The sequence below is a fragment of the Acyrthosiphon pisum genome, chromosome X, assembly GCF_005508785.2.
Source record: "Acyrthosiphon pisum isolate AL4f chromosome X, pea_aphid_22Mar2018_4r6ur, whole genome shotgun sequence".
Taxonomy (NCBI): Eukaryota; Metazoa; Arthropoda; class Insecta; order Hemiptera; family Aphididae; genus Acyrthosiphon; species Acyrthosiphon pisum.
Genome location: NC_042493.1, coordinates 123,809,490 through 123,837,100, shown reverse-complemented (window position 1 = coordinate 123,837,100; position 27,611 = coordinate 123,809,490). Strand labels below are relative to the sequence as shown.

Below are 27,611 nucleotides of genomic sequence, written 5' to 3'. Positions count from 1 at the left end.
CCCAGTTCTCGCGGCGTGACGCGTACGCGCGCGCGCGCGCTTCCCAGGGCCCCCTCCGCCCCGAGGGGTACGGCGGGACGGGTGGTCGGTGCCGAGTATACGCCGCGCCCCCCCCTCGAAAACGGGCGGACGAAAGACCACACACACACACACACACGCACACACACAAGCGCGCGCACACCGCCGGCGCGTACACAAAAAGCGTGCTCGGAAACTTCGCGTCCTCAGTCTTTGTTTTGGTACGCTACTCCCACCATCACCTCTCCGCTGCGTAACTGTATGCGATATTATAATATTCTCTTGTCGAGACGCCGTTAACAACACACACGTACGTATGCCACACACAATGTCGTTATAATAATATGATAATAATAATTTAATATGACAAATAATTATAATAAATAACAATAAAAATAATATTTTCGTCTCGCACTGGTCGTCGGCATTCCGCCGGACCTGCCCGTAATATTACGTTCACGCGAAATTAATTACAGTATTATTATCATTATTTAAATCACTCGAGACATTTTTTTTTTTTTTTTACAAAATTCATCACCGCCACAAGAGGATAAAAACAAAAAAAAAAAAAAATACACACAGACCAACAGTAATATTACAGTTTTATTCGATTGCGTTTCGCTTCTAATCGAACGAAAAAAAAAAAAAATAACAATCATCCGATTTCCTCCCCCGAGTTTCTTTCGGTCGTTTTCGACGTGCCCTCCGTATCATAAAAGGTAGCCGCGACATACCGTCCGAGTGAATTTTTCGTAACCGCGCACTATAAAATATTATCTCTATTATTATTATTATTATTATTATTATTATTGTTATTGTCATTTTGTTATTATTATATTATTATGATATAGCGGACGTTATTACACGCACGTTGCGAGTTTCACCTCAGTAGCTGTGAAATCGCTGGCCGGCGAATATGAATAATAAAAGCCCCGCTAACTCGATTTTCGACGGTTTCAAAAATAATGCGATGTCCAAGTTGGGCGTCACAAAACTGCTCTCGCAAAGTTTGTAAGTGTCATACTATTTGTTAACGTTTATTGTACGCACAACGATCTGCATAATTTTTTTTTTTTTTTTTTACTGCACCGTTTCCGACGAAACATCAGAAATAAAAATATACAAATAAGTGAAAAAAACAAATATAAAAAAATACACGACGTGTATTTTAATATCATACACCACTTTGTAGGTACACGAATCAAATTGTTTATTTGTTCTTTACGCCGTAATTTTTTCTTTTTCCAATTTGCTTGATAACGAATATTACTATGTTGTTATATATATATTACGATTTTCCACATGCACGCTTCCGTTTAAGTTGTACAATATATTATTTTAATAATAATAATTACCTACTATTGCCGTTGTAATAACACATCGTTATCATCGTTATGAAATCGGCATACCCGGTTTAATGACTAAAAATACGTTTCGCTCGTGGTGGAAACGACGAATTTTCCTAATGGAAAACAATCCCCCCGCCCGACCTTGCCGTTTGCCGTCGTTTTCCCCGACCTTCCAGCCGATGACAGCTATCTTATTGTTAGGTAATGTCTGCAGCGTTGTATAAATTATTAACACACGAGATACGTTTGTATATATACTTTTACCTGCGTATTATATTGTATAGGTAGTATCTCCACAGCAGGCCGGAGGGGTAAATGGTGTGTGTGTGCATAGTACATTGTATTTCGTAATTCATCGGCAAAGACGTCTCTAATGTACACCACGGTATTGTTGATTTGAATATTATGAACACCGATACCGGGGTTCGGGTTAACGACACGCCGTAATGCAATAACTGTAATCGAAATCGCGAGAGCGGACGCGTTCGAGTAAAAATCGTTTCCACAAATTCTGCGTGTATTTTATATGTTTTTTTTTTTTTGTTTTTTACCCTCTCGATATAATAATAATAATAATATTATGTGCAACAACAATATCGTTCTGCAGCAGTATCGTGCCTGTATCGAATATTGTTTTGACATGTTTCCCGAATACCTATCACGGGTACCTATACTTTCGAAAAAAAAAAATTCTGCACTTGAATATTATATTATTTTCTGTACCTATCGGTTGTAAACAATAACACTAGTGCATCAGTAACTGCCAGTAATAATAATAATAATAATAATAAAATAAAACCGTTTACTCCCGAACAGGGTAATAAACGTGAAAAAAAAAAAAACTAGCTAGCTACCTATTGAAAAATAAAATAATTTCAATATTGTTATGTAACTGATGGTGTTTGGTGTATCATGACTGTCGGTGTTACTATTATTATTTGTTCCGACTCGATTTATATGACATTATTACACTCACAGCACTTACCGTCGCGTAGTTTATTAAAAAAAAAAAATTGTAGTTTAAACAAATCGTTTGAACACACTTGCGAAAACATACTAAACATAATAAATAATTGTATTAATTATTGTAAAACGCTTGCATATGATATTACACTATTATTCATCAACTAAAACTGTATCGCCTATGATACCCATCCAAAAGTATTTGATGATAAATATGGTTTCTAAGAAATATTTGTAATTAGAATTTATATTGTTATGATATATTATTTTCATAGAGAAGATGTTTTTTTACGCACCTATAATCTATAGTACTTACCCGCGTTTCTCATTGACCGACTAGAAAACACAATTCTCTGACATTTTGGTCATTGAATCAGACGTATTAGGCGTGGAAAAAATAACGCTCCGAACAAGTTTTACAAAATACAATATAGGTAGGTACCTACAGTCAGGAATATTAAAAATGTACGGTTTTCACTACAAACAACTGAATCAATTATTATTATTAATCGGGTCGATCGAAAAATGAATAAAAACGATAGCGATAATATCTTCATAATACCTCAATACCTGACAAAAAAAAAAAAATAATAATAATAATAGCAATAAAATCTTTATAAACGTATACCTAACCTAATTCTGTTAATAAACCCTCTTAAATAGTTAATTTTGCTCGTAAAAACACGATACAGCGTAGACATAAACAGATAAATCCATTATGTTTGTTTGTTGTTTTTTTTTTTTTATGTTTAATTCAAAATGTAAAAAATAATATTAATGATACTACGAGTCTTCGCTTAATGTATAACGCGTAAAAAAATATTATGTAAAAATCTGATGTACTTTTAAAGTGGATTCTGGAATGCATAATTTTAAACTTTATTTTATGTTAATTAAGTCCGTCGAAGTTAATAAAATATTAGTTCACCGTACACGTTTTTTACAACATATATATATATATATTATTAAACATCATGAGTGGACGCGCGGGATTGTAAACTTTAAAACAGTAAGGTTTTTGTTCGACAAATCGCAATCGTAAAATAAAGTTAGGGCAATACGCGTGAAATAAACTTAAAATACGAGATAGATCCGTTGTAATAGTACGGTTAATAATTTTAAAAACGGCACCTAATACATAATAATATAATATTATTCAAAACATTTCCGTTTCGTACACAATAATTATTATTGGGATATCGAAAATCAAAATTTTAGAAAAAAAAAAAATCATTTAATCGTTTTATGACGTTTTCCGCGTTTTCCGCATAGACGACGACGACGACGAAGTGAGTGAAATTTCAAAAATGTGGTTTCATATATGTCGGTGGGACAAATTAAGCCCGAGCACATTTATTATGATAATCCCGGATTAATAGTAATCGGGATGGGGGGGGGGGGGGGGAGGAGGAAGATTAACCCGTCAACTGGTTAGTCCGCAAGAGTTTTATTAAAACGTTCGGCTCAAACTGAAAAAAAATAATAATAATAATAGTAATAAATAAATAAAGAACAGACAAAAAATGACTAGAGAAATGTCGCCAAAGTTGTTATGGAAAAACACAACGGGAACCTACATAAATTATCATCCGAGTTTTCCGAGTCTTAGGGACGCGTATAATATGAGCGGAATAAAACCTTCGAATAACGTTAGCGATTCGCATCACATGGAAATTAGAACTCACACTACCTACAGAAATTATAATATTCCGCTGAAATAATAAACAATAAAAATATGTCAATTTTTCCTGTCTCCATTTGAAAAATTTTTTTAATTTTAAGACACCCTAGCCTATAAGTCTTAAAAATGATTGTTATCGCTCCGACTGGCATCAAATATATTAAATTCCATTGTATTTTCTTGGGTTTTTTTTTTCGGCGCTTTCGACGACGAACAGTGTCAAAACTCAAAGCTACTATAATATAACGTACAAGTGGGTTACCCATATTTCTTATCGTAGTAAAATTGTGAAACGACATCGCGTTTGCTAACAATCTCACTTAGTTTTAAAGGCCACAAAGCGAGGCGAAAAATATATTCATTTTACCGCGGTGTTATCTTAATAAATTTAACAATTATTATTAGATCCACGAGACATGCCTTATAATATAGGTATGATAGATATTTTAAGTCTTGCGCATTTTTTACCACCAAAAGTTGGGATTTTTGAGCTCACGGGTGAAAAATAAAATAGACTCTGACTTGTGCAAATCCCCCACCCATTCGAAAAATCTCCATTTATCTAGGTTAATCCAGGCTTGTTTCTCTGAACACTGTAACGTTGTTTTATTACTCTGAAAGTTTAATTTTCAATTTGAGATTAAAATAATATTATGTACACCTTCGTCTATATTATGAATTTTTGAATCTTAATTAGCCAAAATAAAGTCTCGGCGCGGCGGTACACGGCTGCAGGCGGCATGACAATATTATATTTTCTCGCACCGACATTAGGTACACGCCGATACCGATGATCGAAATGCCGTGTGATCGTAGCATATTAATAATATTACACGATATTAAAATTATTATATTTTACATTATAACGACTGCCGAGAAGAAAAAACGAAAGTCCGGAAAAAAAGGTCGACCAGAGCGTAATATTTTTTTTTTGATTATTATATTGTTCGCTAATTAAACTTGAAATATTTATAATATTTTCGTATCGTTAGAAATGTGATAAAAACAATTTATTTGATAGGGACGCAGTGAAAGGAAAAAAAAAATTAATGTTTGCGTCACAGAGCTAACGTCGGTTTTTTCTCCCGTCCTCTATAACACGTTCGCATCGTGTAATATATTTCAAAGTTCGCGCGGTTCCCACAAATCCCGAAAATTCCCTCGTTAAAATTTGACTTTTTAATATTATTTAATATTTATGTGCACAACGCATTGCACAATAATTATTTTCATTTGTTATTTCGGGAGAAACGCACCAAAGGTTGCAGCGTATAGTTTATTATTACGGCACTGTCAAAAAAAAAAAAAAAAAAAAACGACTGTAAAAAACGATGCCTAAATATTATATTACAGCCTCGCCACTGGCAGCGGCGGCGATAATATAATAGATAGACACTGCAGTCGTGGTCGAGTCACGTAGTTTTAAGTCAAATTTAAAACCCCATGCTCGTAACACTGTAATAATATAAATGTAATTACGGCGGGCAACAAATTTCACAGTGTTCAAACGTCGCGTTTTCGAAATATCACGAGATTTAAAAACGAACAAAAATAAAAGTAATAATTTTTCTACAACGGGAAATAATAATTAAAAATATCCAGCAAAGTATATCAACTAATTAGACGGTGAAATTAATGGTTCGTGTTGTGTTGGACTTTTCGCGAAGATTTAGTTAAAAAAAAAAAAACGCAAAACGGCAGGTAAGGTTCATACATAATATCGTATAACTACCTATTATAAATAAATTGTTTTACAAATTTAAATCATCTTTATATATTATTAAAACCTGAGGCGATTTCTTATGACAGTTATATCTGAAGTTCTACTGGACCGATTATCGCGATTTCTTTTTCTAACTCGGTGTGCAGATGAGCCGTCAAAAGAGAAAAGTCCAAAAAAAATGAATTATTTTCATAGTTATTAAAAGTATTAAGTTTGCCGTATTGTTACATTGAGTTTAGTCTGTATAGTTAGGCATAGTCTGTGTATATTTTATATAGTTAGATATATATATATATGAATTTATGTTTGTGGGTAGATTAGACCTCTGGGAAGAAGATAGGTTAATTTACCAAGGGTTAATTTTTTTTTTTTATTCATCGGATTTTAGTACGGTTGGGCTAGGATAGGATTTTGTAAAAATCGATTGTATTAATCCACCATAGGTGGAATTAAGTAAATACGACAAACTTGATATAACTTTGATACTTTAGAGTTAAATCATACACTTACGTACAAACAGCACGGGGTCCACGATCTACTGCAGGTAGATTGTCTACCCGATAATGTACTGCTGAGAATCAGAATTTTTATTTCGGGAAACGGAAAAGTTAAGATAAATGCCGAACATCATACACCGAATATTAAATAACGAATTGAACAAAGTTTGATTCATAAAGAGTTGATACATTCAACGGGCAACGAAGTGCACGGGACCGGCTAGTTAATATTGTATCGTTTTACATAATAACATTATCCGTCTTATACATTTTGTAATAATATTATTATATTAATGATCGCAAAGGTCTTCCGTTAAATTTTGAATTAGATTACAATGATATGACATTTTATTAATAATAATGTTTAATCTCTATGATTTTGATTTTTTACGTATTTACTATCACGAAAAAGGTGCACATAATATATCACAATCTCAAAACGTCCATCCACTTAAACATTGATTACTTAGGTACATATCCCTTTCGACAAAATACAAAAGCCGATCATAGATGTCGAATAATATATTAAATATTCGTAATTAAATACTAAATAATACTATTATAATGACCTTTGTTATTTTTGTCGTCATGTTTTGTTGGTTTAACATTAAAACGCATATCGTTGTTATTTCTGTTATTACTATTATTATTATTATTATTATTATTATTAATAATCGTTACGATGAACAATACGTTTTTATACCGATGTCGTTTTTTTTTATAATTAAAAAATAATATCAATTATAAAACTATGCCAGTATAGGTACTTGATATTTGCGCAATTGTCGAACAAAATCAATATAACAATAGTAATAATAATATTAAGTCGCGTAAATATCATTTTTAATAATAATCCTTCACGAAACCCAATTATTATTATGTTTTCAATATTCAATTTTGCAAATACAAGACGTTTCTTTTTTTTTCTTTTTTTTTTTTAATTATATTATATCAGATATTCAATTTTTTTTTCTTATTAAAGTTTGATTGGTTTGTTACGGGTTTTGTGTGTATTAATTCCTCTCGGGAATACAATGTATTCGCTTCGATGTAGTTACATTGTATCAGCGAGAAAACCGCAAGTAAGCAATTATAATACAGCTGTATTCGAAATTACACATTATTTTTATGCGAAAAGAATAATAATAATAATTAATATTATTAACGATCTCCGTAAAGCCAATATAATATATTTAGACGTTTCCAAGTGTACGCGTAATTTATACTTTTGAATAATACATAACGGACAGCCTTCAAAATGGTATTAGTCTGATGATAAAAAACCTACTTTGTGTCAACATCATATTATTATTTTCGGATATAAAACGAAGCATTTTTTTTTCCAACTATAAAATGGGATATCCTTTGTTTTTTTTTATGTTTGAACTTTGATAACAGACATTCTCTAACGATTTCATAGAACATTTTAATTGTTGTAATTTTGTCCAACAACCGAAAAGACACCCTCATGCATAATTCACAGCGATTTGTGTTTGTATCGCAACAATATTGTTTTTGTATTGCTATTAAAAGAAAAACAAATTTAATTAGAACCGTTTTCGAACGATGAATAATAATATTATTATAATCAAAAACGTTTTAAAGCGATGTTATTATTATAATACGCAACTATCGAGTGTACATAATTAGCAGTATTATTTCCCTAGTGAAATATTATGTTTACTCGGCAAATTATAAAAAAAAAAAAAAAAAAACAAACGAAACGATATCGATAATAATTATATATTATTATTGTACCTATATATTTTGGTTAAAAATATTCTTATTACATTATATTAATATTACTCGTTATTATAATATAACATTATTGTAATATTATCATTACAAAATGCTACTGACAACTACTAATTCAAATAATATTATATGATATCGATGCGGTTTGATGTTTCATTTTTTTTATAAGTTTATGCTCACAACAATATTATCATAACCGATATTGTTTTTTTTTTTTTTATTTAGTTTTAAACTTTTTGAACTTGTCCGTCTCTATATCATTATGTTTCCGGCGTGAATTTCTCCAAGTTACAGTACAGACACGAATACTCGAATGGGTATGGGGTGCACCTACTCGCCAACACACACGAACGGTGCGAGTTATATATTTTTTTGTTTTCGCTCCTTCCGACAATCGCCTAACACGCATTCCCGAACTAAATGCACCATGGTATTCGTTTTGTGGTATCAAATAGCGATGAAGGGTGACTATCGTCTGTCCGAGGGACTGAGGGTATACAATTATTATTGTCAAACGCTCAATGTACAAAGATAACTATTATATGAACCGTCCCGAACCTATATTGCCTATATGATACGTATCGTGTTTTATGCGTAGGGGGGGAGGGGTACAAGTCTCGAATAATTACAAAGTTCGTAATAATGATATGTAATTAGACATAAAAATAATATAGATACTTGTACCTATTATGTGTCTACGAGTTGTACCTAAATTATTCATAAACGATGTAATTATGCAAACACTAATTAAACGTATAATGAGCCCCACTCGAATTGCCATTCAAATGCGGTATTCAATTATCGCGGATGAAAATAAACTTATAATTGCTCACGAATTTTGAATAATCATTAATATTTCACTTTGGAACACTATTTTGGTTGGTGAACAGCGAAGCAATACGAGTTTCCGGCGACCCTTAGCTCCGCCGGCCGTCTCGTTTGCTTTTTCGCGATTTTCTATGGCTACTCAATCCCGGTCCCAATTATTATCGCACCCCCGTATTTAATTAACGTTTTGTTTTCAAATTTTGTACGACATTTTTAATTGATTGACATTTGTCTGATTTCAATGGCTTTATTTTTTTATTTTTTTTCACTCAAAGTGTTTCGGTCATTTGAAATTAATTAAAAACTGAACATTTAAAAACAAAAGCTGCCTTTATATTATTATTATTATTATTATTATTGTATTCGTGTTTCGCGGTTATAACGTCGCCGTGATAAAGTGCCCTAATAAACGTGAAATAATTTATGAAGTATCAATTTATCGGTTATAATAAATATATTCATATCATTTGGTAAACTTTATTTCATGATTATTTTTCCGTTCCTTTAATTCGTTTAAATCCGTTTTTATTTTCAACAGATTAAACAGTCGGATTCAATCACACGATTTTATTATAGGTTATAGGCAGTGTACTCGATTTGGTTTTTATACGCTAAAATAAAATAGTATAGATATACAATATGAAATACATAAATAGGGATTAAATATAGGTGGTAATAAAATTCGAAACGGTATGCATTTAAATTAAAACTATACCAACCTCAAAATCACATGATATCATGCATTGTATACATTTTTACAATTTATTTTACTTTTATGGTATACAAGAAGAGAAAAACAGATCCATTGAGATTACTTCAGTATGATTGAAGTAACAAAATATTACTCAAAATATAATCAAATAATATAGAAAGTTTAATATTGATATTAGGTATGCAACTACAGTATTATATTATAATATATTTTAATACAAAAATATAATTATGTACAATTTACGATTGTTTGTAATAGAAAATACGCGTTAAGCGATAAAAACGATTTTCTAGAGAATTAAATTATTCTTATTCGATTAATATCGATGTTTACATAATATTATTATGATTACGTTTGTATCGTATAAAACTAAATTTAATTTAAATTTCAAACCTACTCACGATTACTAACTTATTATTTTAATAATATATAATGTACCTACGTATACGAGTATATTTCGCCATATAGTTGGTACAAAACGAATTATATTAACTAGGTACCTACCTAGACAATATTTAATCAATATTGACATCGCATAATATTTTATGGTTCATAAATTGAAAATGAAATGTGCACGAAAGCGTAATATATTAAAAAACATTCGAGTATTATTATGCTGCCGAACGTCGTTGTCTCGAATTTACCTACATACAATTTTATTCGTCGAATAGAAAAAACTTGAATAAACGGTAAATCCTCTAAATACCGGACACACTCGGTCACAGAAATGTTGTCCGCTTTTCGGAGGGTTCAGTTATCAGAACTTTGAAAATCGTTCCTAAAAAAAAAAAAAAAACGTTTGCGGTTCGGAGGTGTCCGTTGGGGGAGGTTTCACTATATTTTATAGAATATTATTATACATTTTATTAGATAAAAATATAGTCTTGGTTTGATTCTATTAGATTTAAGCATCGGCAGAATAGAAACGCTGCAGCCAATCCCGACGTTCAACTATTGTTTGCTAACCGAAATATGTTATATTATACGTCTGAGAATGTATTATTTTACATAATGTTATTACCGTAGTAAAACACGACTAGAATTTGATAGTTTATTTTTATGTCACCAATAAAAAATAGTATGTACCAACATCGTCGCTATAAATTAAAAATCTACTCGGACTGTCTTTAGAATGACGGTGTGTATTTGAATAAATTATCTCGAGAAATGACTCGAGCAAAAATAAAAAAATTGGGTATACTGCTATCGATGTATTATTGTGTTTACGTTTCAAAATTTGATTTAGAGCGCAAGAAATCGAAGTCGCTTCTTGCAGTTTCTACTCCATCCGAGTATTTATTTGTTTTTTTTTTTTATTTATATATATTTATTAGTATAGGTAACACTAGTAAACATGCATCACTAGTAAATGATACATTGTTCTAGTTTTGTGTTTATCTCGAAAGCATCCGCCAGTCTTAGAAAAATACAGACAATAACGATTTCGATTTATTGAAATAATAATAAAATAAAATATAATTTATTGTGGTTATTATTTCGTCCGGTAACCGTAATATCAGCATAACCGTGATAATATTATAAACTGCATTGCTTTAGAGTACACGAATAATGAATTTCCCTCCCCTACTATATATTTATAAAAATCTATTATAATAACTAGGGAACGAATTTGAATGCAAATTGCATTTTTTTCTGAATATATTGCTTTTCAATCACAAAGTTTATTTCATACATTAAGGAATTAAAAAGTGTAGCTTTTAGTTTGCATTTTTTTGCATTTTTAAGACTCTTACTTTTTAGAGCATTTTTATATTTTTGAGTAATTTTTATAATATAAGAATGGATACAGTTTTATAAAAATGTGTCTATATTTAAAATTCATTCTAAAAGATTAAAATTCAATATTATTTTTTTTTCCTAGTCCTACTTCTATTTGTGTTATATGTTATGTTTTTACCGATCGGATAATAAATTATGACGCCGTGGTCACTTATAATACGGTTTGTATAATAATGTTTGGATATGACAAATAATAAGATGATACGAATTATAATAATAATAAGACTTTATATAAAAATTAATAATTATAATAACAAAGCGAATTTTTGTTGAATGCATTAAACCGTATTTTTTTAAAGCATTTTTCTTGTTTTTTTAGAGCATTTAAATTCGTTCCCTAATAATAATAACTCTACTTAGGTACCTAATGCGAGACAGAAACGAGTTAATTTAATATTGTTTTATTCATTCTTTAAACGCTCATCGATTATTATAATATTTATTGACCCCGTACGCTGAATTGTAACTCTTACCGTGACTTAATACTACCGCTTACAAACGTTGTTCAAAATATTATTGTAATTCGCTCTCGATAATAGAAAGTAAATACCTGTTCGAGGAAGCTTAACAACTGTATATATAATATAATATTGGAGTTGATTCTCATTATAATTGTAGTGTTTATTCACGTGAGAAAATACTTAACACTTTCTATCCCAGAACTCCTGTGTTCTTTTGTATATGTTCCGATACATGATATTCATCCCGAGATTATAGTTTTTTCGTAATATTAATCTCAGATCGATTATCGATTTTATCGTTTTCAACAAAGTACATTGACACGCTTGAATAATGTCCTGACGAAAATTTTCATCAATACATTTTACTCGATACAATTTTATTTTTAAGCACTTAGGTTATAAACATTGAAACACGTTAATTATTAATACGATATAATTATGTCGAATGGAAATTGATTATAATTATTATAGTGATCCGTTGCGCTGAATCGTAACTCTTCTCTTAACGTCGTGACTCGATTTCGTACAAACAGTGTTCACAATATTATATTTCGCTTACAATACAAAAAAAAGGAATTTGCAATATCTGATCTGTTAAATGATTATCAGTGAATTTTTCCGTTGTTTTTTTCGCATCCCGACAAAAATAATATGTAGGTACTCATCGTGTTTATGATATTATACCTGTTTGAGGAAGCTAAATAACTGTAGGTACTTACGTATATATTTTATAGTTAATGCACATAATCGTAGTGCTTATTTATATTCACATAGGACAACTTTTTAAAATGTCCTATTCTTTTGTAATATTCATCCCCGAAGTTGGGTTATTTCCTAGGTTATATATTACTTAAATCCTTTAGGTAATATTTTAATTTTCGATGGATTATTATTTTTTTTTTTTTTCATAACATTTTCAACATACCTACGTTAAAAATTTTAGGCGAATAAAAATGTAATATCACCACGCTTGAATATTCCGATGATATTATTTATCACTCGATTTTAATCGATGGAATTTATGTTTATAATACCTATGTACATCGAAACACGTTCGAACCGCACTCGCACTGTAACCCAAATTGAATACATTTAAATCGCTCGAGTTGATGGTACAAACATTTTTATTACAATATATTGTTATGCTCCCACTTTGAATCATTATATTTCAAATGCCATGATTTATCATCGCTATTAGATCTATAATGTTTCTAATATCCCGTAATCTTGCGAGGATGAGATGAGCGAACCGAGGCGACCCAGACAGCATATTTTGTAACAACGATAATAATGTTTTTAAAACGTTTCCATAATATAAAAAAAAAAAAAAAAAATGCATACCATCGTTTTTCCTAAATGCTGTCTGGGGATTGACTAAACTGTTATTGCACACAGTTAATTCCCAAATCCAGTTCGCTTTATGTTAAGTGCGTAGTAGGTACACGTTTTAAGAAAATATGTTTTGATCTGGAAATGCCTCTGTTATTCAAATACTGAAGATTCAGAATACCTATTTACATATTCCTGCTTGTAAATAGTTCTATCTAAAAAATAATTTCAACTATTAAAAGTACTTGACTCGAGTTATATTTAAATACGAAAACAGAGGTATATATAAATGAACGTAAAAATCAATTATGTAATACTTAAACCCGCATTGTTTTTATTATAATTTCAAAAGTAAATTATATTTATGTGAAAATCTAATGGACTTGGCACACGATCAACTCTTTTTGAATTTACACAATTTATATAATAGGAATATAATATATATATATATGTGTGTATGGTTCTAGTTAGATGATTTATAATATTTGAACACATTTTAGATACCCCTAAAAAGTTTAAGGTACCTACTAGGTATAGTTTTTTTTTGAATCTTCGACATAGTTTCAAAGATTTCCCAGAGGGTCGTGCGAGTATCGTCCCGTTCGCGACGGCTATACTTACGTTCCCAGGCGACTGTTAAAAAAATAAGAAAAAATAAAACAGACATCAGAACTATCACAATAACTCTTTTTAATCTTTTTATTTCGGATAGCCATTATTTGATTCACATTTTTTTCCGCGTTTAATTTAATTAAATCACATAATAATATTTTATACTCGTACGTTATACCGAACGAAACGGAGCCTGATTCGCTGAGGGACATCCATCCAACAAAAACAAACGACACCATGCTCGTTTTCGAGACAAAGAAACTGTTTTGGCACGAAATGTATAACAGTTGAAGAACAAACGTGTATTTTTTACACGTTTGTTCGAAACGAATTACTGTTTTTTTATAAATCTTGCACCGCTGCGAAGGAGGTACAAACCAAGTGTTTACCTGGTTTTCTTCGTTTACTCAATTTTCAATCTCATTCCACCTATACTTGATAAAAAAAAAAATATATTATTAATTATACTCTGTTCAAGGAGATTCTATTTTTTGAACTCAAATTTAATACATCTACTGTAGTGCCTACTCACTAACCTTCTACTCCTACACAACTTTCCCCCTTTCGCAGTTTGTAATAATTATTATTTTGATTAATGTGTAATTGAAGTTATCAACATAATATAATATTATTTTATTTTAGCAATAATCAGTGAAATTCCCGTATAATAATATTACTATATACGTTTTCTGTTTATAATAATATGTTTGCAAAGTTCTATATTTTATGCACTTTTTATGACTACGTAGATAATAATATTACGATCTTTACAATGAAATCTTTTGTTTATTTTTTTTTTTTCATTATAACTCCAAGTATACAATATAATGCAACCCTTCTAATTGACTTTTTGTTGTGTAATTGTGCGACTATAGAATATTTTGTAATTATATACTGTTTGTTGCTGATGTTATGAAAATTAATTTATAAAAACCGATGCGATAGGAAACCACACATTAAAGTACTTTGTATTCGTTGAACGTTTTATCCGGTTTTGTTTTCCCAAAATAAATTGAATAGACACTTTCACATTTTCCTACGAAAACGGGGCAGCATATACACGGTGGATATATATTATATATGAAAATAACTCGAAAAAAAATAACGAAAGTCACAGGCTCCTTCAAAAAATTTAACCCAGACGATCAAGTCCTACCCGCTTTGAATTTGAAAAAAATGTATTGTCAGTTCACGAGTATAATATTATCAATGACGTGGGGTACTAAATTTACATGCTATCGATGAGGCATACCGTATTATATTAACAAATAAACGATAATTTAATTTGGGTAATTACTAACGTTTGAACGTCCATATATAATACAGTTTAGGCTTTTCGAACGGATTATAGCTAAATTGCAATAACACACCTAATTTAAACGACGATTAACTAAACAGTTTTGTAATTAATTTACACGGTTATTAATTATTTATAACGTAATTAATTTATAGGTACTATCAAATTTTGAAAACGAACGTCATAAAATCCTCGAGCGTATTTTATATTATCAGTCACCTAATAATATTTTATTTCCAAAAAATATAGTCTAATACGATTACGCGAATATTTATTGAACACCGCCGACGGGAATCAATAGTAACACGAGTAATAATAAAAAATAATATTATAGTAGTTGTTGAACGTATCGAAACAAATAAAAACCGAATGGGGTTTTGAAAACATTTAAATTGCCCTCGTAATATCCAATGTATTTAGTAGACGGTATTTTTTTTCATGCCGAACTAAATGTTAAACCGCGACAACGTGTCGTTTGGAAAAATATTATTTCTATTGAATTATCACGATAAAATGGCGTGGATTATATTTCGAGGTTTTTGGAAATTTTTAATTTACCTGAACCGACAGTGCATTCATGCCAACAGCGTTTTGGAACTCGTCCAATGTAAGGGACTACATTATAATATGGGAAAGTTCCACCGTACATATTTATGCACATGACTGCAGGAGTGATCTACGATATAATATTTTAAACCGCTTCTTGTTTTTCGGATAATTAATTGCGTTCGAGTGTTCTTTGCACCGTCGAAGACGAACAACATTTTAAATATTCACAACGTTTTAGGCGTAATTTTAAATAAACATCACAATATGTATCGGTGAGTAAATCATTCTCGGCGCGAACTCAGTATAGGGGTAGGCGGGGTGAGTCGTTCGGATGTTATTACGTACAAACTAACACCTAATCAATAACATTTATTATATTCAAACATTACATCGCGTGAAGAATAATACCATAATACCGTTCACTAATCGCACACAATGTTGTTGTCAATCCGATCCCATATAATATACCATCGGATAATGCTCTGTAAACCAATTATATTATCGAAACAACGTTTTAAAATAATGTTCCACGCTGAAATAATGCGATCATCGGCGCGTGCAGGTGTCTGTAACACTCATCGGTATTTGAAGGGAATTTTTTTTTTTTTAATCAATAAAATTATATAATATCAATGACGATGGCGATGATTTGTTTTTACTCATATTAATACGGTTACGACATAATGATGTAAACAATTCTGCAAAAGACTAATAATATGTAATCGTAATTACATTACTATATTATCAACTGATGTAAGAAAAATACCATTTGGAGTTTATAATAATTAATATAATCATAGAAAAAAAATGTTTATCAAAGCGGCGCATGAGTTACTGTAAATGACTGACGTTTAGAATGTTATATAATTATAATCGATTAGAGGCCAACAAAAAAAATTAAAAATACATACATCGGCTGCCCGAGTTTGATAAAAAAATTAAATGATGTTCATTGAGGTGTGTTATTGACATTTTCTCTGTCCAACCCTCAAATAATACTACTTACGTAATTCCATTTTTAATCCATATAATTAAAATAGTCTGTTTTGGAATTATGCTATAACTACAAAATATGATTTAATTTTAAAAGTTTTTATTGTTCAATATTGTGTCTATAAATATTATATAACTATAATTCTATGTTGCATTATGGGTATAATAATATTATTTAATATATTTCTATGCATTGTTTGACGTGCAATCACATGCAGATAGATAACTTTTAAAACAACGCGTCCTTGAATCATGACGTTTTTGCACATTTAATTCCTATAATGATATTATGTATAATACATTACAGTTTATTTGTATAAAGGATGATCCATTACGCTCACATTATTTCGAAAACTTTCATCTTTTTGAATGATATTTTTTGTCATTATTATTTGAGTTTTTCACTTTTTTGAGTGACACCATACTTTTTTCCTAAGCAGAATATTATTGAGTATTGAAAGAATATTGGTCAACAGAGATAGGACGGTTAGTTCGTTATAGCTATAAACATTTAAAGTTTATAAGAGCTGAGTACACTAGTTGTACTACCGTGGTAGGTATAACAGGAATACTCAGCAAAATTATTTGTCCACTACTCCGCTAATCTAAATTTTAAATACATATAATAATGAAAAATTACTCATGCACTGCTTGTCCGAAATTTTATTTTCATACATTGAAACACTCTGCTTTGGGATCAAAAAAAAAAAAAACAAAAAATATCATTTACAAAATGATAAGGACAAAAAATAAAATTTTTCGCAAATATTTTTTGAAAGTTGCATAAAAAAAAATAAATATTTTAAACAAAGTCAAAATTCTTTGAATTAATGAGTGTAGACCCTTAAATGGATCATAAGGTATAAAAATACAAATTAAATATCGTTTTACGCGTCGGATTCGATACGAGCATAATAATATCTGTGTATGTCTTTAAGTACTACGTTATACCCGAAAAAGCAATTAACCTAGCAATTGACCCGTATAGTTGAAATTACGATAGCAATGCGTAACTACCATCATCGATGCCAATTTTTGGACTTAACTGCTTGTACCGGGCTTACATTTCGAACAGAATCGGATGAAAACAAATATTAAAGACAAATTTAAGTCACCTATTTAATACCTTTAAGTATTCAAATGTATAGATCTTTTTTAGATTCTACAAAGTATTCTGAGACATAATTTCTCGAGTGAGAGAAAATATTTTTTCAACGTACAATAACATAATGTTATAATATTCTTATATCAAATTTTTATTTATTAAAATAGTTTTGTTAACTATCTTCCGTCATAATATTATCATTCCGTGTTTTCTAAATTTTTTCAAAATAAACAGATTTTTATCTATTGTTATACTTACATCGGGTTGAAAGGATATTTTTACATAATATTGTGTGATCATAGTACCTAAACAAATCACACTTCTTGAATGTATTTTTACAGATATATAGTTTACAGTTTGGTATAATTATTATGCTGTTCAACCAGTTATGCGTTTAATAATGATACTACTTAAATAATCATGTATCTATATTAATTTATTATTGTTGATATTATCGTACACGGCGATACTATCGTTTTTTTCTATCGATTCCCTATCGTATGTTATGATATAATATTATTTAATTGTTCACGAACTGTTTGTACGTATTATAATACTATATTTTGATGCGATGTGAGCCTTATGACTTGTAAAACACGTACAAGAGAACGTGATAACATCGTGGACGACGGCGTAACAAATAGGCAAAATAGGTACATTGGCGAGTTTAAGAACACATGATTTCTGAACAATATCTTGCGATAGTTGCTGTTGTTCATTTATTAGTAAACACTTTTTAGGTGTCCATTTTATATAGGAAATCGAGTATCCGTACAATCTAGATCGCACGTCACCGAGGTTGTTCTATGTGTGCGAGTGTAGAGGCGGAACTTTACGATGCCGACAACCTCCCGGAAAACGTCAAAGAGATGTCGCAAGCGCAAGCTTACCACATCAAAACCATATCGACATTTGTATCAATTTAGCGCACACTTCAAAATTTTGACCGCAACGCACACCACAATAGTATGTCCACCCCGAACCGAAGTCTCATGAACATGATTTCTGTTTTGACAGATTGACTCGTCGTTAATAATGATTGTCCGAAACAATTTCCAACCGTTTATACCTTGAATATTCATCTAGTGATCTCCTAACTTTATATAGTAACATAGTACGATGTAATGCCTATACTAGGCGAACGTTTAAAAACCAGCGCATTATACGATACGGTCGAAATCCGCAGTTTAACGTTTAATGATGCTGTACGTAATAACTAATGCGCAGAAAAGTATAAAAATATTCGCACGGTCTTAATTTGATCTTCTCTTATGCATATCTTGTACCATATTATTATACTTAAAAAACGATCAATGTTTTAATATTTATATTTTGTATATTATTTATGCTACAGAGCATTATCGGGCAGAACCAAATCATACAACATTCAATAACGAACCATAATACATTATTATGGTTATTATAATATATAGGCGTTATTATTATGAACTTCAGTGTGTGAATATCTCTAAGTGTTTATGGATTGTTTCCAATTCGTTTCGTTATTTATTTTTCTTCAGATAGAAGCCGCGGAAAATCGGAAAAACCGATCAAACCGATCCGATGACGTCTACACGTCGTCGTAAATCGTGTCACAAACTATCTAATTCTATTATCCGTTGGACCGATTAGTTGGGGGTTACATTGATATTATCTTTTTGCCAGACCGTCGGAACACAGTCATCATAATATTGTAACCATTTGCGGTCGAAACCCTTTGCGTGTTTTGGTCCTTCAAAGTTCGCGCGTTTGTCGGACAGACGGGAAAACTACGTTGCGTTCAGACAAGCCGATAATTTGTGTCGGACCAAAAACCACAAAAACTAGTGTAAATATATGACAACCGCGTGGGTTCATGATTCCACAGCGCAAATACGAGATTCGGTGGCCTCAAAAGACAAACCTTTACGCGAATTTGGACGATTAAATATTGCCCTTTCGCCCTAGTGATAGTTTAGAAACTAAATAGAAACAAATGTGTGTGTTTTGTCTAGCACAGCGTTTGTCCTCGAAAGAACTTAACCCACGGTAGTCGCAGCGATGTGAACTTTATCTCATAAAGATTATTACTGCCGAATTTTTTTTTTTTAATTAATCGTGGTTTTTAATATATTTTTTTTTTTAAATCCACTCCTGGTTTACGGCTATGGGCGGTATAGCTTACGCAGACTACCATGGGTACACAGTAACTTAATATTATTATAGAATTTAAAAAAAAAGTTCAAATTTGTCGTTTATTTACATGTACCTTTTTTTATTTATCTTCCAGTGTTATAATAAATATGCTTGAAATGTAAATATTTAGAATAAAATGATAAACATTTTGTGAAAAAAAAAACCAACACTCATCTGACCTGAAGCGAAGTGTGTATTATAGCGTGTAAAGTGGTTAGTGAAAAAAATATTCTTTAATATAATGTTTACAGTAATTTGAAAAAATAGTTTCCAAAGATTATATATAATTCTACATCGTTACTGCTGCTTTAGACTTCTCTAAAATTGTCACTACCCACTCGTAATACAATACTCGATCGGTCGACGAAATCCGAAATCGATTCTAATTATTACATCCACACAAATCACGCTCTGTATTCGATTCGGCCGACTCGGATCTTGTAAGAAAAACGACATCAGTATGATATTATTATTATTATTAATATGTTAGCACGATATTCAGGCGCCTATATTGTAAGGAAAAAAAATTAATGATAACGTCGCATAGCTTTGTTTCGATCGTTGCTTTTGGTGTATATTTTTGAAAAGCGGAAACGTAACGTCATCGCCAACGGGGGAAGACCGCGAGTTTTCCGATTCGCTTCGGTCCTCACATATTGTTATACCCATGCACAAGTGTTGTATGCGTTTCGGTTTATTTCGAGCCCCCGGCGCCTTCGCGTGTAGCGTTTTGCGCATTTCGCGTGTGTTATATCGTGTGCCCGACGTAGGTACATGCGTTTACGAAGCACTTCATAAATAATGTATAGTGCACTGTTATACGACTCGGGCGTACGGACGACGAAAGGAGCGGAAAATTTCGTTACCTATCCAGCGAGTTCGAAAGAACAGACGGGGCAAAACGGCCAAAAGGATCACGCGCGCACACAACAGTACACCCCGATAGAATTATGTGATATAATGTGCGTACAGGTACGGCGGTTACGGCACGACGGAACGAATGATGTTTATGAAGATGTTTTAATTTTTTTGTACTACTAGCTTTGTACCGAAAAAAAAAAACGATAATGATGTACGCGTATAAAATATTATTATCCCTCGGGCACACGACCGAAAAACAGAAGAAAAATGCATGCGTATACAGTAATAAAAAATAATAAAATTATATATCGCTGCAGCTGCTGACGCGAAGACACGGCGGGAACACAGAGCACCGTGCGAAATAAAACGTTACGCGGAATATAATTTCCGTTGTGCTTACCGTTTTAGCTGAACGCAAATTTAAATATAAAATTTCTAAAAAAAAATAGGTGGGCAGGTGTAAAGGTGAACCGTTGTTTTCACGGTGCGCGTAAGGTATATAATATAACGTTCGTATAATACCTATCTACATCGTATTATACTAAAACCGTCTGCACGGTATGCTCACTGTAAACTAGGTATTTATTTTATAAAAAACTTTTTTTTTTTTTTAATAGTTTAATTACGCCGTTTCACCGTAATCAAGATATATGTATAACATATTTTTTTCTACCACGGCGATAAACACAAACTATAGGTTAAACAGGCACGTGATCCAATTTACTGTCCAACACTATAACCGACCCCGACGCCGTCGAAGAATTAAAAAAAAATAAATACGGATTTAAGCCCGGAGGACGATTGCGAACGTTAATACTGTTTATATCGTTTATCCTTTTTCATCCGTATGCGTCGGAAACTGCACAGACTATAGAACGGCGACCGCTTACGGTTTTAATTTACAAAAGAAAAAAAATTAAAAATTCATAGTAATACTATACCTATTTCGCAGGTCTGCACAGGTCCGCAATAGTTATACAATTTAAATAAAAAAAATTTGAACCCGCGAACAAGCTCAATAATACTATAGGACATAATATTATCGTATATTATCGAATTATTTGTATCGTGTCGCTTTCAACGCCGTAATGCGCAGCTCGCTATCGCCATTTCGCTCAGATTTTCCAAACATAATATGTATGAAACAGTTCGTTTCAAAAGGGAACATGACGTGAACAGTGTCTTGTGACCAGAGCGTAATCCTCGGAAAGTGCCATCAGGCAGGAGTCGATCTTAAGACTCGTTGCGCCACTGCGCGTCGAAATATATACTACAGCTCGGAGGTTAGTGGTGAAAAATAGGCGTGGGGGAAGAATCTGAAACTAAAAAAATATCTAAAGTCAGTGGCTTAGGTTAGGATAGGTTACTGCGTTATTTTAGGATGCCTTATAGTGATCTACATAACGCAACACCGTCTCATAATACTGTAATGCCACTCAACTCGTGATTAAATTGGTATTTTATTATTATTCTAGTCACGGGACTTATGGAGGGATCACATACTATTTAATCGAGCTTACCGAATTATATTTTATTCACTGATTTCAAACGAGAATAATATCTTTCTCAGTTAATCGTATCCATACAAAATTATATTATTTGGTCCGAAGAAAAAATAACGTTACTTGGGGATCAAAAATACATTTTACTAAGAATTTGTATACAAAATTTCAATACATCCATTTATTGTTTCGAATTTTTTGCTGTCACCTAAAATACGGAAAAAGTAATAATAAATGGATAGTAACTTTTGATCTATTAAAACTATTTGGAGGGCGTATACCCTTACCGCCTCTTTCCATGTGTCGATATAATTATATGATTTAGAATGTCCTTTAAAAAAAATAAAACTGTAATCCCTCGATTTATGTCTTAAGAGCAGTAATAACGCTATTTTTTTGATAAAGAGATTTTTTTAATAGCTTATATAATTATTATTAAAAAAAGGTCTCCCTACACATTATATAATACTTAAGTTTCTGACTAAAGTGTATAATATTTTATTAAATTGTACACTAGGTACGCACCACCGCCGCAAATTTCCGTAACTAAGTAAGTAAGCAAAACAATATAATATTTACTTACCTAGGTACCGAATGTTATTTTCAAAACAAAATTTCCGGACTTCAAACATATAATATTTTGTTTTTCAAACCATTTGGACACACTTAGAAAATAATTGATGAACCCTGACCTATATAATAATATGCGCACACGTGCAGAACGGTCACGCGAAACGATAACGGTGAGTTATGGTTCGAGGTTTACAGGAAAAATTTCGTCGCACTGTACAGCCATTTCGAAAATTACGATTTACCTACGATATGCAGTCTCGGTGACGAAACAAAAAAAAAACGCGCCAAAACGGTTCGATCGAGAGTCTGACGCGCAGAAAACTAACCGCGACGATGAGACTGATAATAATAATACCGCGGTAACCCGCGCAGCTCACCACAAACTACAGAGCGAATTTGATAACAGAAAAATTTAGACTGGATATGACGTTTGCCATAGATAATAAAGATGTAGATAGGACATAATGGTCTTATCAGCGGTCTTCGAGGGGAACAATATCGAGGCCAAATAAAGTATATCTATATCGAGTATCGACTATCAATGTAAAGGAGCCTCAATTGCCTTCCCTTCGGGGAACGCGGCCTCAAATATATTTAACACAGGCGTGGCCTGTCCATATATTTATTATCTATGACGTTTGCAAACATTGCGAACGCCATGAACCAGCGTTTTGTCAGTTCAGTTCCAGTAACCAATATACCTTGGTAATAATAATATTATGTAGGTATGTTTCATAATATGAAATAATAATAAATTATTTTCTGTGATGTTATGATCTGTGTTATCGTGGATTACCGACGGTATAGTTATTTATGGCTTAGAACTCGGTTAACTCACATACCGCACCAAGCGCTTACGGATTTCGACATTTTCGGCGTTTGTACTGCAAAACGTTATTCGCTATAGAATTTGCTCTACAGAAAACATATTTTGTACGGTCGTCAGTCTCCGCGGTCGTTCTTGTACCGTGGTATAATAAAGATGATAATTACGTAGAGATTCTATGATATTATAATATCATATTATACCGCGATTCTCCAGACGCTGCATAGTTTGCGGAATTCTCGCGGCGACCTCGGGTAACCGCGATATTTTGCGTCGGTTTTCGGTGTTGCCAACGCGATATCGTCGCAAATCATTATCTATCGTCGTCCCAAGACGGTTTTCAATCGTTCAGTTTTCGACGTTTTCTCGCGTAAAATGCAAATCTTTTTAATAGTAGCTAATAATAATTTATTTATTAGCTAGTAGGTAGAAAGTTACAAAGTAAAATGTATTGATTAACACAAGAAATTACTAGCATTTCTCTACACTGAGGTAATACCTCATCCCGTAGAGCAAGAATACTTAATAAGATAAAAAAAAGAAAAAAAAAAGAACAATTATTGATTAAAAAATATAAAAATAATTGATAGTGTGATTAGATCATTGTTATAAATAAATATTAAAAATATAAACTTTGATTATTTTAGTTTGTCTGTGTGTGTGTATTTTATGCATTCCTAAAGCGTTCATTCGATTGCGATGACATTATTGGTATTGCGATAGATTAGACCTCTGGAAAGAAGATAGGCTGAAAATTTAAATCAGAGGTCCGACCCGGGGTAGTGCTCAAATAACAGGGATTTTGAGATTTACGGTGCAAATGTATGTTTATAAACGGTTATCGTATTGGTTATAGGAGAAATAATCAGTAGAAATTAGTATTTATCATTTTATTGGTTGCCATTGGTTAATCGGCCAGATCAGGTGAATGCATGCATTTCACACATTGCCTACTCGATATTTGTGCTGTCGCACATTGTCCGATTGTCAGATTGCCGACCGGGAAGGCTCAGTGGCACCCAATCACAATTTTATTTAAAGTTGTAATTTTTTACAAGCGGCACGGCGAGGTGCTTGAGACCGGCTAGTAATATTATGATTTGTAGTTCAGTGGAATTCGAACCACGACCTACCGTTTATGCTCGAAAACATGCTCAATATACTATCGAAATATGCACTCGGTACTCGCGGCGAGAGAGCAAAAAAAACGCGCCAAAACGGTTCGATCGTGAGTATCGGCCGGGTATCGCGGGGAAAATGGCCGCGACGATAAGACCGGCTGACGGATGATAATAATTTCGTGGTTAACCGCTGACTGTGAGTAGAGTAAACGTAATAATATACGATTATCATACGAATAAAGATAAATGTGCAGAGACTCTATATAATATGATACCGCGGTTCTCCAGACGCCGCTCGGTTTATACGCAATCGGAAATACTCGCGGCTACCGGGCAACCGCGATGTTTACCGCCGGTCATCAGTCTTGCCAACGCGGTCGTCGCCGGCCTAACTTAATTAATCTTCCGTCTAGCTGCACCCGTCGTCCGATGATCCGAGACGGTTTTCGATCGATCAGTTTTCGGTCGGCGGCGTTCCGAGTGCGTCAATAAAATGCCCGACTTAGTTTTCCAGTTATATTTGTCCTAGAAGTTAGCCGATTTCACGGTAAGTACTTATATATAGCTTAAATAACCGTTAACTTTGCGCTTATCGAAAACATAAATTGACAAAACAATAGGAATCGTGGTAAACGGGCGACTATACGGTTTAGAGAATTAATCCGTAATATAGGGAATAATAACGCAAAAAGAAAAAAAAGGTTAAGCTTTTTATCGAATGGCTTTTTGCGCCAAACTCACCTGCTCGTTCAATTGATAGAAATAATATTTTTTGTCGTGATACCTAACAATTATGTAAAAATATTAAATACGTATTTACCTACATATTAATATTTTATTACAAAATACGAAATCAATTACATAATATTTTATGGATATAATCTAACTTCGCTACTAATCTCTAGACTGATGCACACACCTATAAAATTCGTATACTTTATGACAAATTCGTTCCCAGGCTGATTTTTATCTGTGTTGTGTCATTCTTATATGTTTACTTTAATATTTATCTTTGTAACTGTTTTAATATTATTTAATTATTATTTGAAAAGAAAAATAACAAAATGTTTGCAACATACCTGCCCTACAGCATTTTATTTATGTTCCTGTCTCGAATAAATATTTTTGATGGGCAAATATTATTACACAGAGCCACGCCACCGTTCAATATTTTTTGACAAGTATAGGTACTCCAATATATTATTATTTATAAGTAGGCAATTTAAAAAAAAAATGTATCGTCTACTACATAGCCATACCTATATAATATTTAGAAAAAATCTATTGTTTTATTTGGACATTCGTCAAAACAAATGATTAGCGAAATTGTCAATTATTAAACCATTATATAACTGCAAAATGTGTACAACGGTATTTCGATAAAAACGTTATTTTTTTATGTCGACACTGCATATGGTCTATACCCAGTACGGGTTATTTATTTATTTTTTTTTTTTGGTGCAAATAGGTAATTCCCACTACCAATGGGACAGACGGGTAATCCACAACGAGTGTAATTCTTCCAGTTAAACTATGACAATGGCGCGAATGCTCCCTACGTCTCCCTACGGATGAAGTCGCATTAGTTTGCAAAAAAAAGTTAAATTTTTCCCGTTAAAATGATTGATCCGGACAAGTTGACATTTTTTTAATGTGATTTTTTTCCAACAGCCTCATATTATTATAGTCTCGCCCGTCGAATCGTATCGATTTATAGAGCTTTTCGTATCGCGGCTGTTTGGGTATAAGTGGGCGGCCAATCACACGACGCGAATGATGCGGTAAGTACGTTTCGTAATGCGATTATTGCAATAATTGACGGAAGACGAAAATTTGGTGTTTCGGTCTCACGAGTATAATATTAGTACGCACTAGGCCTAGGATATTTAAAACACAAGACCTCATCGGCGGTACTACGCATATACAGTTTCCCCTCCTCCAGCATAGGTATCTAAAATAAAGTGACTCGGATACAGTGTTATGTCCACCGTAAAAGTATACGATACCATCGCGGGTACCCATATTATATTATACGCCCTTTAGTGTTTTATTCGCTGTTTACGCACATTATTTAGTTGCCGGTCGCCGTCCCCGTGTTGCAACCCGCGCCCGCGATGTCTATTTTATGGTCCTCGTTGCACCTTTAATCGCGCCACGGTTAGGTCGGGTTAGCAAACCACTCGGAAACACTCATCGGGAAATTAACGAAAATCGATACACGTTCCTACGGTTACCCAGCTGCAGCCGCGTTGTCGGTTTTCGAGTCATTTCACGAGACAGAGTGTAAAAATAAGGGTTTCTGGCGAACACACGCCGCGGTATTGTGTGTGCGCGCGCGGGGGACCTAATTGTACGTCCGAACGACCGAGCCAACAACGATGCATTGTATACAGATACAATATATAATATGTACACAAATAACACACACGCACACACACACACACAATACACATATATATAATATATAGATATTATGTCTGTAACGACGTACTGTATCTAAGTAACTTATATTGCTGTCCGGTGTTTCTCGTTTCACGGTATCAAACAATGCTCGTGTGACAAGTGGGGCGGGAGCACGCGTATCCATTACGCCCTTAAGCGGAGAACTGTCGTTTGTAGCGGTTTTGAAAACGGTGACCATAATGTCATACTTTGCAGACATAACGTGCCCGCACGTGCGGAAATGACGAAATGAACATTTCTGTATAATATACGTTATTATTAGCGAACGCGCGATAACCTGCACAGTGTTATACAACTACCTAGGTACCTTTGTTTATATTTTATCGACGTGTGACGTGTCGTTATAGATAAGTCACCGAATTACATTAAAAAAAAAAAATAATATCATTTGCACAGACTGTTCCTCTCAATATTTGCG

The 27,611-nt window shown here is 32.6% G+C and overlaps 1 protein-coding gene across 1 annotated transcript in view; it reads left to right on the top strand.

Annotated features, from left to right (window-relative positions):
- The first annotated feature begins 210 nt into the window (after window positions 1-210).
- Window positions 211-27,611, top strand: part of LOC100167856 (synaptotagmin 7) — a 334,632-nt gene continuing 307,231 nt past the window's right edge. The window contains exons 1-2 of the mRNA XM_001945060.5: window positions 211-328; window positions 870-1,029. Coding sequence (XP_001945095.2) covers window positions 935-1,029 — 95 coding nt within the window. The 5' untranslated portion in view covers window positions 211-328; window positions 870-934. The remainder of the gene's footprint in view (window positions 329-869; window positions 1,030-27,611) is intronic.